Consider the following 13,519-nt stretch of genomic DNA (forward strand, 5'->3'; position numbering starts at 1 on the left):
AGACAGCACAAGAAAACTGCGAGGAGAGAACTGAAGACAACACTGTTCCTTTAAATTGGATCAGAGACAGCTTGGACAGACCAGATCACCCAACGCTCTAGATCTCCTCTGAAGATTAACATATATTGTGCCAAAATTAATTTTTTAGATCCTGTAGGGGATGGAGAAGGGATCCCAATCCGTCCTTCACTCTCTCGCGCCTCCTCTCCCTGTTTCCAATCGACTTGGGCCCAGGTTGTGGCTTTGAGGCTCAGGTTGTCCACATTCCAGATCGGCTTTCTCCCCCCACATAACCCAGTAAAATAATTACATTAAACGCACCCTCTTTCGTAACGCTCGAATGCCCGACCAGGGGAGCCCGTAACCACGGAGCACTGAGCGTGAAGCCATGCGCGGTAGTCACTCGAATATTTGCCTCCGGGCCCCGGCGGGCCAGAGTAGACGGTACTTACGGTTTGGTTGGCTCGTGGTTGCTGGAGGCCGCTCTGGTCTCGACGGCACTGTTGATTTTCTCCACGTTGGCTGCAGAGTAGAGGCCGGCGGGGCTGTTGTACTGTGAGGTAATGACTTTGGGAGAGGTGCTGGAAGCGGCACAGAATGGCTTAGCGCTCCGATTGTGGGCACTTCCTATGTGCTTAGCCTCCTGCGTGCAAGGACAAAGAGACATGGCTACATGCAGGCGTGGGGTGACGGCCAAGTAACATGCAGCCCGACATCTACGCCATTAGGGATTTGTAACCACTGCCGACCCATTAAATAGTTCACCTTTTGACGCAGGAATGAAGCATCATCCCTCTACCTGAAGGAAGAGATTGTAATTTACTGGGAGATTAGCATCCGGGCCTCACCGGAGATGGAGGATGGGGTCATTTTGGAAAGCTCTTCCAAAGAGCTAGCACTGGTGTGATGGGCCAAAGGGCTTCCTTGTGTACTCTAAGAGAGCCATTCTAAACCTAACCCATCAAAGCAGCTGCAACACCGGTCTTACATCCTGCCAAATCTCACTTTCATAGAATTCCTACAGTGCAGAAGGAGGCCATTTGGCCCATCGGGCCTGCACTGTCAACAACCCCACTGAAACTCTATCTCCACAACCCCACGTATTGAAGTGCCCTTGACACAATGGGGAAACTTAGCATGACTATCCTGCACATCTTTTGACACTAAGAAGCAATTTAGCATAGCCAATCCACCTAACCTGCACATCTTGGTCGCCAAGGGGCAATCTAGCATGGCCAATCCAGTGAACTTACTCATCTTTTGACACTAAGAGGCAATTTAGCATGGCCAATCCACCTTACCTGCACATCTTTGGACACTAAGGGGCAATTTAGTATGGCCAATTCACCTAACCTACACATCTCTGGACACTAAGGAGCAATTTAACATGGCAAGTCCACCTAACCTACACATCTTGGACACTAAGGAGCAATTTAGCATGGCCAATCCACCTAACCTACACATCTTTGGACACTAAGGAGCAAATTAATATGACCAATCCAGCCAACCCACACATCGGTGGGAGGAAACCCATGCAGATACTGGGGGAATGTGCAAACTCCAGAGACAGCCACCCAAGGATGGAATCGCATCCGGGTCCCAGCACTGTGAGGCAGTAGTGCTAACCACTGTGCCGCCCCACTTTCTGAATGAATACACTAGGCAGGGCGTGAAATTGGTGTGGCATCTAATTCCATAATCATAGAAATCCTACAGTGCAGAAAGAGGCCATTTGGCCCATCGAGTCTGCACCGACCACAATCCTACCCATTCCCTACCCCGTATCCCTACATATTTACCCACTAATCCCTCTAACCTACACATCTAGGAACACTAAGGGACAATTTTAGCATGGCTAATCAACCTAGCCTGCGCATCTTTGGACTGTGGGAGGAAACCGGAGTATCCGGAGGAAACCCACGCAGACACGAGGAGAATGTGCAGCCTCCACACAAACAGTGACCCGAGCCGGGAATCGAACCCGGGACCCTGGTGCTGTGAGGCAGCAGTGCTAACCACTGTGCCACCGTGCCGCCCATTATCTACAGGATTTGGTTAAGATTATCCTTCCCAATGGATCAGCTACTTTGTACCCTCGGAATCCAAAACGGCACCTCCTTGTCCCCAACACACCAGTGACTGAACCCACAGAGTTGATTGGGGAGGAGAGGCGCAGTGAACACAATCATATCACGTATTTAAGTTAAACAGAAGCCAGCAGCGATGACACATCCCTAATAGGGCTGTTCACTTATTTTCTTCTATTCCAGCTCTGTGCAAAAGCAGATTAGTGAAACCACTCGCTCACTGTATGTTGCAGAGTAGACCATGTAAAGCAGGGTGAACCTATAGACCCGATTCAGTAACTCACATTCACAGAGCGCCTGTACTAAACATTAGCATAGAACAAACACCCGAAGGAAACTCCAAAAAGACACAAGCATAAAAAATTATGAAATTTTATACAGAGACATAGCATACAATAACCAAAAACTCAGCCAGAAAAATGGGCTTTCAGAGAAATCGTCCTCATTCATACGGCTGGGTGGAAGCAACAACCTAGGGGCAAAGCAGCACAGGGGCACAGTGGTCAGCACTGCTACCTCACAGCACCAGGGTCCCAGGTTCGATTCCCGGCTCAGGTCACTGTCTGTGTGGAGTTTGCACGTTCTCCCCGTGTCTGTGTGGGTTTCCTCCGGGTGCTCCGGTTTCCTCCCACAGTCCAAAAACGTGAGGGTTAGGTGGATTGGCTATGCTAAATTGCCCCTTAGTGTCAGATGGACTAGCTAGCTAGACATGGGGTTACGGGGATAGAACTGAATGGGATTATGGTCAGTGCAGACTCGATGGGCCGAATGACCTCTTTCTGCACTGTAGGATTCTATGAAGATGTGTAGGTTGGGTGGATTGGCCATGCTAAATCGTCCCTTAGTGTCCAAAGATGTGCAGGTTAGGTGGATTGGCCATGCTAAATTTGCCTTAGTGTCCAAAGATGTGCAGGTTAGGTGGATTGGCCATGCTAAATTGCCCTTTACTGTCCAAAGATGTGCAGGTTAGGTGGATTGGCCATGCTAAATTGTCCCTTAGTGTCCAAAGATGTGCAGGCTGGGTGGATTGGCCATGCTAAATTTGCCTTAGTGTCCAAAGATGTGCAGGTTAGGTGGATTGGCCATGCTAAATTGCCCCTTAGTGTCCAAAGATGTGCAGGTTAGGTGGATTGGCCGTGCTAAATTGTCCCTTAGTGCCCAAAGATGTGCAGGTTAGGTGGATTGGCTATGCTAACTTGCCCTTTACTGTCCAAAGATGTGCAGGTTAGGTAGATTGGCCATGCTAAATTGTCCTTGAGTGTCCAAAGATGTGCAGGCTGGGTGGATTGGCCGTGCTAAATTGTTCCTTAGTGCCCAAAGATGTGCAGGTTAGGTGGATTGGCTATGCTAACTTGCCCTTTACTGTCCAAAGATGTGCAGGTTAGGTAGATTGGCCATGCTAAATTGTCCTTGAGTGTCCAAAGATGTGCAGGCTGGGTGGATTGGCCATGCTAAATTGTGCCTTAGTGTCCAAAGATGTGCAGGTTAGGTGGATTGGCCATGCTAAATTTGCCTTAGTGTCCAAAGATGTGCAGGTTAGGTGGATTGGCCATGCTAAATTGTCCCTTAGTGTCCAAAGATGTGCAGGCTGGGTGGATTGGCCATGCTAAATTTGCCTTAGTGTCCAAAGATGTGCAGGTTAGGTGGATTGGCCATGCTAAATTGCCCCTTAGTGCCCAAAGATGTGCAGGTTAGGTGGATTGGCTATGCTAACTTGCCCTTTACTGTCCAAAGATGTGCAGGTTAGGTAGATTGGCCATGCTAAATTGTCCTTGAGTGTCCAAAGATGTGCAGGCTGGGTGGATTGGCCATGCTAAATTGTGCCTTAGTGTCCAAAGATGTGCAGGTTAGGTGGATTGGCCATGCTAAATTGCCCCTTAGTGTCCAAAGATGTGCAGGTTGGGTGGATTGGCCATGCTATATTGCCCCTTAGTGTCCAAAGATGTGCAGGTTGGGTGGATTGGCCATACTAAATTGCCCCTCATCATCCAAAAGTCTGCAGATTAGGGGTAATGATAAATTGTCTCTTAGTGCCCAAAGATGTTAGGGTTAGGGGATTAGTGGGGTAAATCCTTGGAGGTTACAAGAATAGGGCGGAAGGTGAGGATACGATACTCTGTTGAAGAGTTGGTGAAGACTCGATGGGTCAAATGGCCTCCATGAACTCAAAATTTTACACCAAGGTGGTCAAGCCTTGATATTCCATTAGGACTTATGGTTTGTATCGCAGGAGTCTGTAAACTGAAGAGGTCAAAATCTCAGAAACTTGCATGGCTTAAGTGACTGAAGCAGGACTGAGATCTCAGACGGGCAAAGTCATGACGGAAGTTAAACATGAAAGAGAGAGTTAGAACAAAATAAATCCTGGAAGGCCGGGAGCTAATAGAAGTCAGTGAGGATTGGACTGAATATTAAACAGGACACATGAAGAGACGCCAATGAGCTGAAGCATCCAATGGGTGGAGGATATAAGATGAGTCAAGAGAATTCTCAGAACTATGAAGGTTAGGTGGATTGACCGTGCTAAATTGGCCATTAGTGTTAGGGGAATCGGTGGGGTAAGTACGTGGGGTTATGGAGATAAGGCTTGGGTGGGTTAGTTGTTGCTGCAAGCTTGATGGGCCAAATGGCCTCCTTCTGTACTGTAGGGATTCTGGGATTGTAAGAGAGATTGGATAGACTTTGGAGCAGAGGAGTGGGGGGGCATGATTGAGGAGTATAAAATGATGAGGGGCATAGATAGACAGGAAGAAACTTATCCCCTATATGGAGGGATCAATGGAGGGGGAGGGGTTGAAGGAGATCTAGGGTAAGGGGCAGGAGGTTTAGAAGGAAAGTGAGAAAGGCTTTTTTTACCCAGAGGGTGGTGGGAGTCTGGAACTCACTGCCTGGAAGGGTGGTGGAGGCAGAGACCCCGGTTACATTGAGGAAGCACTTAGATTTGGACTTGCGATGCCAAGGCGATGGGCTCAATGCTGGAAAATGGGATTAGATTAGCTAAGTGGCTTTTCTTTGACTGGCACAGACCTGATGGGCTGAAGGGCCTTGTTCTGTGCTGTGGACCTTTATGACTCTGAGAATGATTGGTGCTGATAATGTCTCTGGTCAGGGGTAGGGGTGTCAAGGCAGGGGTAAAACAGGCAACACAAGATCATTGGAAGTCAACAGTCTGTGTGTTACGGAGAGGATCAGGATCATAGAAACCCTACAGTGCAGAAAGAGGCCCTTCAGCCCATCGAGTCTTCACCGACCACAATCCCACCCAGGCCCTACCCCCATATCCCTACATATTATACCCACTAATCCCTCTAACCTACACATCCCTGGACACTAAGGGGCAATTTCTTAGCATGGCCAATCAACCTAACCCACACATCTTTGGACTGTGGGAGGAAACCGGAACACCCGGAGGAAACCCACGCAGACACGAGGAGAATGTGCAAACTAGGGATTGGAAGGTCTCTACAGGTCTTTTCTTTTACTTCACAGGTCCTTCAGTCCACCTTGTTGTCCAACAAGGGGCATACACACAGTGGGTCGTGCGAGGGCTGCTCTTGGATGTTGCTGCGAGAGTTGCCTAGTGTTTCACATCGTTAGTGTACGCTTAAACTGGACCAACTGACGGGCAACACGACAGCTCAGTGACTATCACTGTTTGCTGTGCAGATACATGGATTTGGGCCGGTGTCTGTGGGAGTTTGCACATTCTCCCCGTGCTTGCGTGGGTTTTCTCCGGGTGCTCCGGTTTCCTCCCACACCCCAAAGATGGGCTCTTAGGCTGATTGGTGTAACAAATTGTCCCGAAATTAGTCTCCCCTCAATCTTCCCCAATAAGCATAGACAAGGGTCATGGGTAGAGGAGGGCACTCAATGTTAAAATGGCGGCAAGGGCTCGTTGGGCCGAAGGGCCTGTTTCCCGTGCTGTGTTGTTCTTCGTTCGAGGTCATTTGGTTGCCAAGGTGGCAAACGGTCTGGACGGCCTGAGGTGAGGGCAGGAAAGGGAAAGCGAAACAGCAGCTAGGAGTTTGTGATGGAGCCAAAGATGATGGCCTTGACCAGACTGAAGTAAATTCCAGCTCATCTAAAACTGGGCACGTATAGAAGCCCCGCCGTTCAGAAAAGGCCATTCAGCCCATCGAGTCGGCACCGACTCTCTGACAGAGTATCTTACTCAGACCCTCTCCCCCTGGAACCCCACACATTTCCCATGGCTAATCCATCTAACACCTCTGGGGGGGAAATTTAGCGTGGCCAATCAACCTGCTGGGCTGTGGGAGGAAACCGGAGCACCCGGAGGAAACCCACGCAGACACGGGGAGAATGTGCAAACTCCACAGAGACGGTGGCCCGAGGCTGGAATCGAACCCTGGTCCCTGGCGCCGCGAGGCAGCGGTGCTAACCACTGAGCCAGGATGCCAACAATGTAGGCCGACAACATGAAGTCGCTGGAGTATTTGGGTGAATTGGTGTACAGAACAGCATTGAAAGCAGAAGATTACCTGCCTATGCCTCCCGGGAGCAGAATGTGAAGAGAGAAAGAGGAAAAGAGAAAGGACTGGAGGCAAAATGATAAGCCAATTCATAAAGCGTTCCATATTTTTGAGGGGGGTCACAGTGGTTCGCACTGCTGCCTCACAGTGCCAGGGAACCGGGGTTCAATTCCAGCCTCGGGTGCCTGTCTGTGTGGAGTTTGTACATTCTCCCCGTGTCTGCGTGGGTTTCCCTCGGGTGCTCTGGTTTCCTCCCACATTTTGAAAGACTGGCCATGCTGAATTAACCCAGGGTAAATGTGTTGGGTGACAAGAATAGGGCCAGGGTGGGATTGTAGTCAATACAGACTCAATGGGCCTCCTTCTGAACTGTAGGAATTCTATGATTCTGACAGTGCAGAGTCGGGAAGGGAACTCTAATTGCTGGCGACACTCTGGGTTCGGACAGATAGCTAAATGTTAAAAGAGGCACTCGAGTGAGGCAATGCAAAAGGGTATTAGGAATTTGAAAGTTAATGGCGTTGAAGTTTATTTATTAGTGTTACATGTAGGTTTACATTAACACCGCAATGAAGTTACTGTGAAAATCCCCTAGTTGCCACCCTCCAGCGCCTGTTTGGGTACACTGAGGAAGAATTTAGCACGGCCAATACACCTAACCAGCACGTCTTTCGGACTGTGGGAGGAAATCAGAGCACCCAGAGGATTTGGGGAGAACATGCAGACAGTGACCCAAGCCAAGAATCGAACCCAGTTCCCTGTTGCTGCGAGTGTTTAGCAGCGCTAACCATTGTGCCACCAAGCTGCCCAGTGAGTTTGAGATGAAAAGCAGAATAACACAAACAAGCAACAAGATTGGCAGACGTCTAGAAGAATACTGAGATGTGATTTGCCCAGTAGCAAGATTAGCAGGCGTCTAGCGAAATTGTGCTGCACATTGCCATATCGGAGACATTGTCTACTAGAGATCAGTGGGGGCTGTACAGGCAAGGAATTGTAGACAGCCAGAACCACAGGGTGGAATATTAAAACAGCAGAACAGTGCAACCGCTAGCAGCCCCACTGGCAAAGCAACCTAGTTTTCTATCCAATAGCCAGACAGAGGCCATTCTCAGAGGCACAACAGATCGCAGAGATTCCCATCTAAAGGACAGAGTTTGGTACCTTCGCTGAACCAGGAAAAGATCTTTTCCCACACTTGGTGATCTAAGCTGTATTGTTTGGTAACAGGGTGTCCCAGTAAGTTCAGGGAACATGGCTATATTTTGGGTATAAGATAGAACCATAGAAAATTACAGCTCAGAAACAGGCCTTTTGCCCCTTCTTGTCTGTGCTGAACCATTTTTTGCCTAGTCCCACTGACCTGCACTTGGACCATATCCCTCCACACCCCTCTCATCCACGAACCCGTCCAAATTTTTCTTAAATGTTAAAAGTGACCCTGCATTTATCCAGCAGCTTATTCCACACTCCCACCACTCTCTGCATGAAGAACCTCCCCCCCTCTAATATTCCCTTTAAACTCTTCCCCCTTCACCCTTAACCCATGCCCTCTGGTTTTTTTTCTCCCCTAGCCTCAGTGGAAAAAGCCTGCTTGCATTCACTCTATCTATACCCATCAAAATCTTATACCCCTCTATCAAATCTCCCCTCTACGCTCCAGGGAATAAAGTCCTAACCTATTCAATCTCTCTCTGTAACTCAGCTTCTCAAGCGCCGGCAACATCCTTCTCTGCACTCTTTCAATCTTATTTACATCCCTCCTGTAACTAGGTGACCAAAACTGTACAAAATACTCTAAATTCAGCCTCACCAATGCCTTAGACAACCTCACCATAACATTCCAACTTTTATACTCGATACTCCAATTTATAAAGGCCAATTTCAGATGTAATTTTAGATAAAACAATGTGTTTAGTTATTAATATACTTGAGTATCAGAGTGTATATTGATTTTTGTGTGCTTTATTCAGTTTACTTTTATAAATACTCTATTAATTGTTTCCACAGTGACTGAACTGGATTCCTCATTGGGTGTACACGATTCCTCACATTATTCCAAACAACACTAAGAACCAGTGTCTCATGTTATGCTTTGGGGTTTTGAGACTCTCATTGGTAACACCAGCGGGTTCTTTGCAAGGGTCACTGTAACAAGAAGGTGTGGCCAACCATGTCAAAGGTCAGGGGGTAAAGGGAGTGGCTAAGCGAATGAGCAGTTGCAGAACTATCATGAGTGCAAAGTCAAAGCCAAACGGTTGGGAATCTGAAAGGGAAGTTGATATCGACTTGACAAAGATGTTTTGTCCAAGGGTGGAGAAAGTAGGTGGGAGAAAAGGGGATGGGCGTGAATGGGCCATCAATAAAGACCCCACGAGACCATACAAACTCCACCCAGAGACCACAGGGTTGGATGGGAGTGTGTGGAGGGACAAGTTCAGTGGGGTGCAATTGGCACCTGGGCACACAGAGGGCAAAGACAGCCCAGGGTCAAGACGGAGTCACCGAGTCCGTGAAGTATCTCAGCACACAGGATGAGGGAGGAAAGGGTGATCTCAAGGGTTTGGACAGAACAGGAATTGTGAGAGGAGACGCAATGGGTTGCTGGCAAGAGAAGGTTCCAGAGCTAACATGGGCAATGCAGATATCAGCACACACGCCTGTAACTGGATCAACCGCCTGGTTAATCAGTGTCCAAAATTCATCGATCGTAGAATCTCTACAGTGCTGAAGAAGGCCATTCAGCCCATCAGGTCGGGACTGACCTTCCAGAGCGTATCCCACCTGGGCCCAACTCCCTGCCCTATCCCTGCAATCCAGCACATTTAACACAGCTAATCCATCTAACCCCGGGGCAATTTAGCATGGTCAATACACCTAATCTACATATCTTTGGACTGTGGGAGGAAACTGGAGCTCCCGGAGGAAACCCATGATTTCTCCACAAAAGCCCTGAGAGGGAAAATGGTGAGAGTAGTGTATACTTGTTATAAGACACCAGAGCAGAATTAGGCCACTCGGCCCATCGAGTCTGTTCCACCATTCAGTCATGGCTGATATTTTTCTCATCCCCATTCTCCTGCCTTTTCCCCATAAGAACATAAGAAATAGGAGCAGGAGTAGGCCATCTAGCCCTTCGAGCCTGCCCCGCCATTCAATAAGATCATGGCTGATCTGAAGTGGATCAGTTCCACTTTCCCACTTTCTCCCCATAACCCTTAATTTCCCTGTCTATCAGAAACCTATCTACCCGTGACTTAAATATATTCAGCGAGGCAGCCTCCACCACTTCAACGGGCAGAGAATTCCACAGATTCACCACCCTTTGAGTGAAGAAGTTCCTCCTCAACTCTAATCTATACTGCCCCTCCCCCTTATCTTGAGGCTGTGCCCTCTAGTCCTGCTATCCTTTCTAAGCGGGAAGAATCTCTCTACCTCTACCCTATCCATCCCCTTCATTATCTTATACGTCTCTATAAGATCCTCCCTCAGCCTTCTAAACCCTAACGAGTACAAACCCAGTCTATTCAATCTCTCTGCATAGGCTAACCCCCTCATCTCCGGTATCAGGGGGTTAGCCTATGAACAGGGGGTTACCCATAACCCCTAATCCCCTTATTAATCAGGAATCTATCTATCTCTGTCTTAAAGAAACTCAATGATCTGGCCTCCACAGCCTTCTGTGACAAAGAATTCCACAGATTCCCCACTCTCTAGCTGAAGAAATTCCATCTCATGACCTTAAGTCTAAGGTTGTACCCTCTGGTTGTAGTTTTTCCTACTGGTGGAAACATCCTCTCCACGTCCACTCTATCCAGGCCTCGCAGTATCCTGTAAGTTTCAATAAGATCCCCCTCTCATCCTTCTAAACTCCCAGTACAGACTCAGAGTCCTCAACCGTTCCACATACGACAAGCTCTTTACTCCAGGGGTCATTTGTTGTAGAGAAAAAGGTAACAGTAAATTCGAAACAAAGGGGGCCTCTTCCACTGTGTAGGCCATCGCCGGCCAACCTCATCATAGAATCCTGACAGTGCAGACAGAAGCCATTCGGCCCACCAAGCCTGCACAAACAACAATCCCACCCAGGTCCTATCCCCGTAACCCCACGCATTTATCCTGCTATTGCTATTAAATAATGAGGGACATAGATAAGGTAGATAGTCAACATCTTTTCCCAAAGGTAGGGGAGTCTAAAACTAGAGGGCATAGGTTTAAGGTGAGAGGGGAGAGATACAAAAGTGTCCAGAGGGGCATTTTTTTCACACAGAGGCTTTGGAACGAACTGCCAGAGGTAGTAGTAGAGGCAGGTACAATTTTGTCTGTTGAAAAACATTTAGATAGTTACATGGGTACGATGGCTATGGAGGGACATGCGCCACACGCGGGCAATTGGGACCAGCTTAGGTGGTAAAAACCGGGCAGCATGGACAAGTTGGGCCGAACGGTCTGTCTCCATGCTGTAAACCTTTAAGACTCTATAATTCCCCTGATACTAAGGGACAATTTGGCACGGCCAATCCATCTAAGCTGCACCATCTTAGAAGGTTCACTAGGCTGATACCGGAGATGAGGGGGTTGGCCTATGAAGAGAGACTGGGTCTGTACTCGTTGGGGTTTAGAAGGCTGAGGGGGGGGATCTTATAGAGACGTATAAGATAATGAAGGGGATGGATAGGGTAGAGGTAGAGAGATTCTTCCCGCTTAGAAAGGACAGCAGGACTAGAGGGCACAGCCTCAAGATAAGCGGGGGGCAGTTTAGATCAGAGTTGAGGAGGAACTTCTTCACTCAAAGGGTGGTGAATCTCTGGAATTCTCTGCCCGTTGAAGTGGTGGAGGCTACCTCGCTGAATATATTTAAGTCACGGGTAGATAGGTTTCTGATAGACAAGGGAATTAAGGGGAGAAAGCGGGAAAGTGGAACTGATCCACTTCAGATCAGCCATGATCTTATTGAATGGCGGGGCAGGCTCGAAGGGCTAGATGGCCGACTCCTGCTCCTATTTCTTATGTTCTTACGTCTTTCGGACTGTGGGAGGAAATAGGTCCCCAGCACTGTGAGACAGCAGTGTCAATGAACGTGCCAGTGTACTGCCTGCAAAATACTATCACGGGATATAGGGGTCACTGGCTGGGCCTTTGAGGGTGTATTTAAGAGTCAGCCACATTGCTGTGGATCTGGAGTCATATGTAATCCAGCCAGGCCTGCAGATCTTTTCCCCCTCTAAGAGACATGAGTGAACTGGATGGGTTTTCCCCACAGTTGTTTCATGGCCATCATCAGACTTCTAGTTCCAGATTTTTATTCATATTTGACCACCTTCCGTGGTGGGATTCGAACCCGCGTTCCCTCGGGTCTCTGGATTACTCGTCCAGTGACGATACCACTCCGCTACCACTTCCCCGTCCAGCCGCACTTCTCAACAGTGGTCACTAGATGGGGCTCAAAGTCCAGTCCCAACACTTTCCCGAACCGGGGAAACTCACTCTGATCGGATAACGTAGCAGGAATGGGGCATTCTGGCCCAGTACTCCACATAAATGATCATTTTAAAATTGAAGCGATTACAAAAAATATTCTACAATCCCACCAAAGTCTGCTTTGTCAACTTTCCGTGTGGATAGCCTCCCCACAATCAGTGGAACTCTGAAAACCACAGAGATACTATCCACATTTTCTAACGTGTGATCGCAGAATCCCTACAGTGCAGGAGGAGGCCATTTGGCCCATCGAGTCTGTCCCGACAACAATCCCACTCTAGACCCTATCCCTACAACCCCAAACATTTACCCGTTAATCCCTCTAACCTACACATCCCAGGACACTAAGGGGCAATTTCTTAGCACGGCCAATCAACCTAACCCGCACATCTTTGGACTGTGGGAGGAAACCAGAGCACCCGGAGGAAACCCATGCAGACATGGGGAGAATGTGCAAACTCCACACAGACAGTGGCCCGAGCCAGGAAGTAACCCTGAGTCCCTGGAGCTGTCCTGACCCTGGCAGATCCGTGGCCATCCTCCCATCCATTGACTCTGTCTACACTTCCCGCTGCCTTGGTAAATTAAGGACCCCCACGGACCCCGGACATTCTCTCTTCCACCTTCTTCCTTCAAGAAAAAGATACAAAAGTCTGAGGTCACGTACCAACCGACTCAAGAACAGTTTCTTCCCTGCTGCTGTCAGACTTTTGAATAGATCTTTCTCCACACCCTAACTATGACTGTCAACACTACATTCTGCACTCTCTCCTTTCCTTCTCTATGAACGGTATGTTTTGTCTGTATAGTGTGCAAGAAACAACACTTTTCACTGTATATTAGCACATGTGACCATAATAAATCAAATCAAAATGTGAGGCAGCAGTGTTAACCACTGTGCCACCTGGGCAGGTAAACACAGCCCCAGTTGACACAGAGTTTACAACAGAGAAATGGGCTGTTTAGACCAATGCAGGGCACCGTTGTGGCGCCGTGGGTTAGCGTACCTGCCTCTGAGCCAGAAGCTCCGGGTTCGGGTCCCACCCCAGGAACTAGTGGCCAAGGAAGGTGAGCTCATAACGCGGACAAACAGGTTGAGTGTCACAATCCTTCCAAACACGCCAATGGCTGGCGGTAAGTGTGGGAGAGATTCCTGGTCTCTCCTTGATGTGGGCACCCCCACAGACCCCGTGACCTGTTCCAGGAACGACTAGCAATGGAAACGGATGAAAATCTGTCTCGTGCACACAGGCAAAGGAAGGAGTAGCCAAGAGATCAATGCCAGTGTTTGTACACAAACCTCCCCCCACTCTCCTCATCTACATCCCATCGAAATATCAACCTATTCCTTTCTCTTTCATTTCGCTTTCTGTTAAAATGCGACTCACCTCCACTGCTCCTTGTGGTAGCGAGTCCCATATTCTAACCACCCTCTGGGTAAGCTCCAGACTGCTTTTAATA

General features: G+C 48.5%; 1 protein-coding gene across 1 annotated transcript in view; it reads right to left on the reverse strand.

Annotated features, from left to right (window-relative positions):
• LOC145360476 (PDZ and LIM domain protein 1-like) overlaps positions 1-13,519 on the reverse strand; it is a 114,806-nt gene that overhangs the window by 25,223 nt on the left and 76,064 nt on the right. Inside the window, 1 exon segment of the mRNA XM_080215697.1 lies at positions 453-643. Within this exon segment, the coding sequence (XP_080071823.1) occupies positions 453-643 (191 nt within the window).

Source organism: Carcharhinus amblyrhynchos, chromosome 31 (genome assembly GCF_965287045.1).
Source record: "Carcharhinus amblyrhynchos chromosome 31, sCarAmb.v2.hapA, whole genome shotgun sequence".
Taxonomy (NCBI): Eukaryota; Metazoa; Chordata; class Chondrichthyes; order Carcharhiniformes; family Carcharhinidae; genus Carcharhinus; species Carcharhinus amblyrhynchos.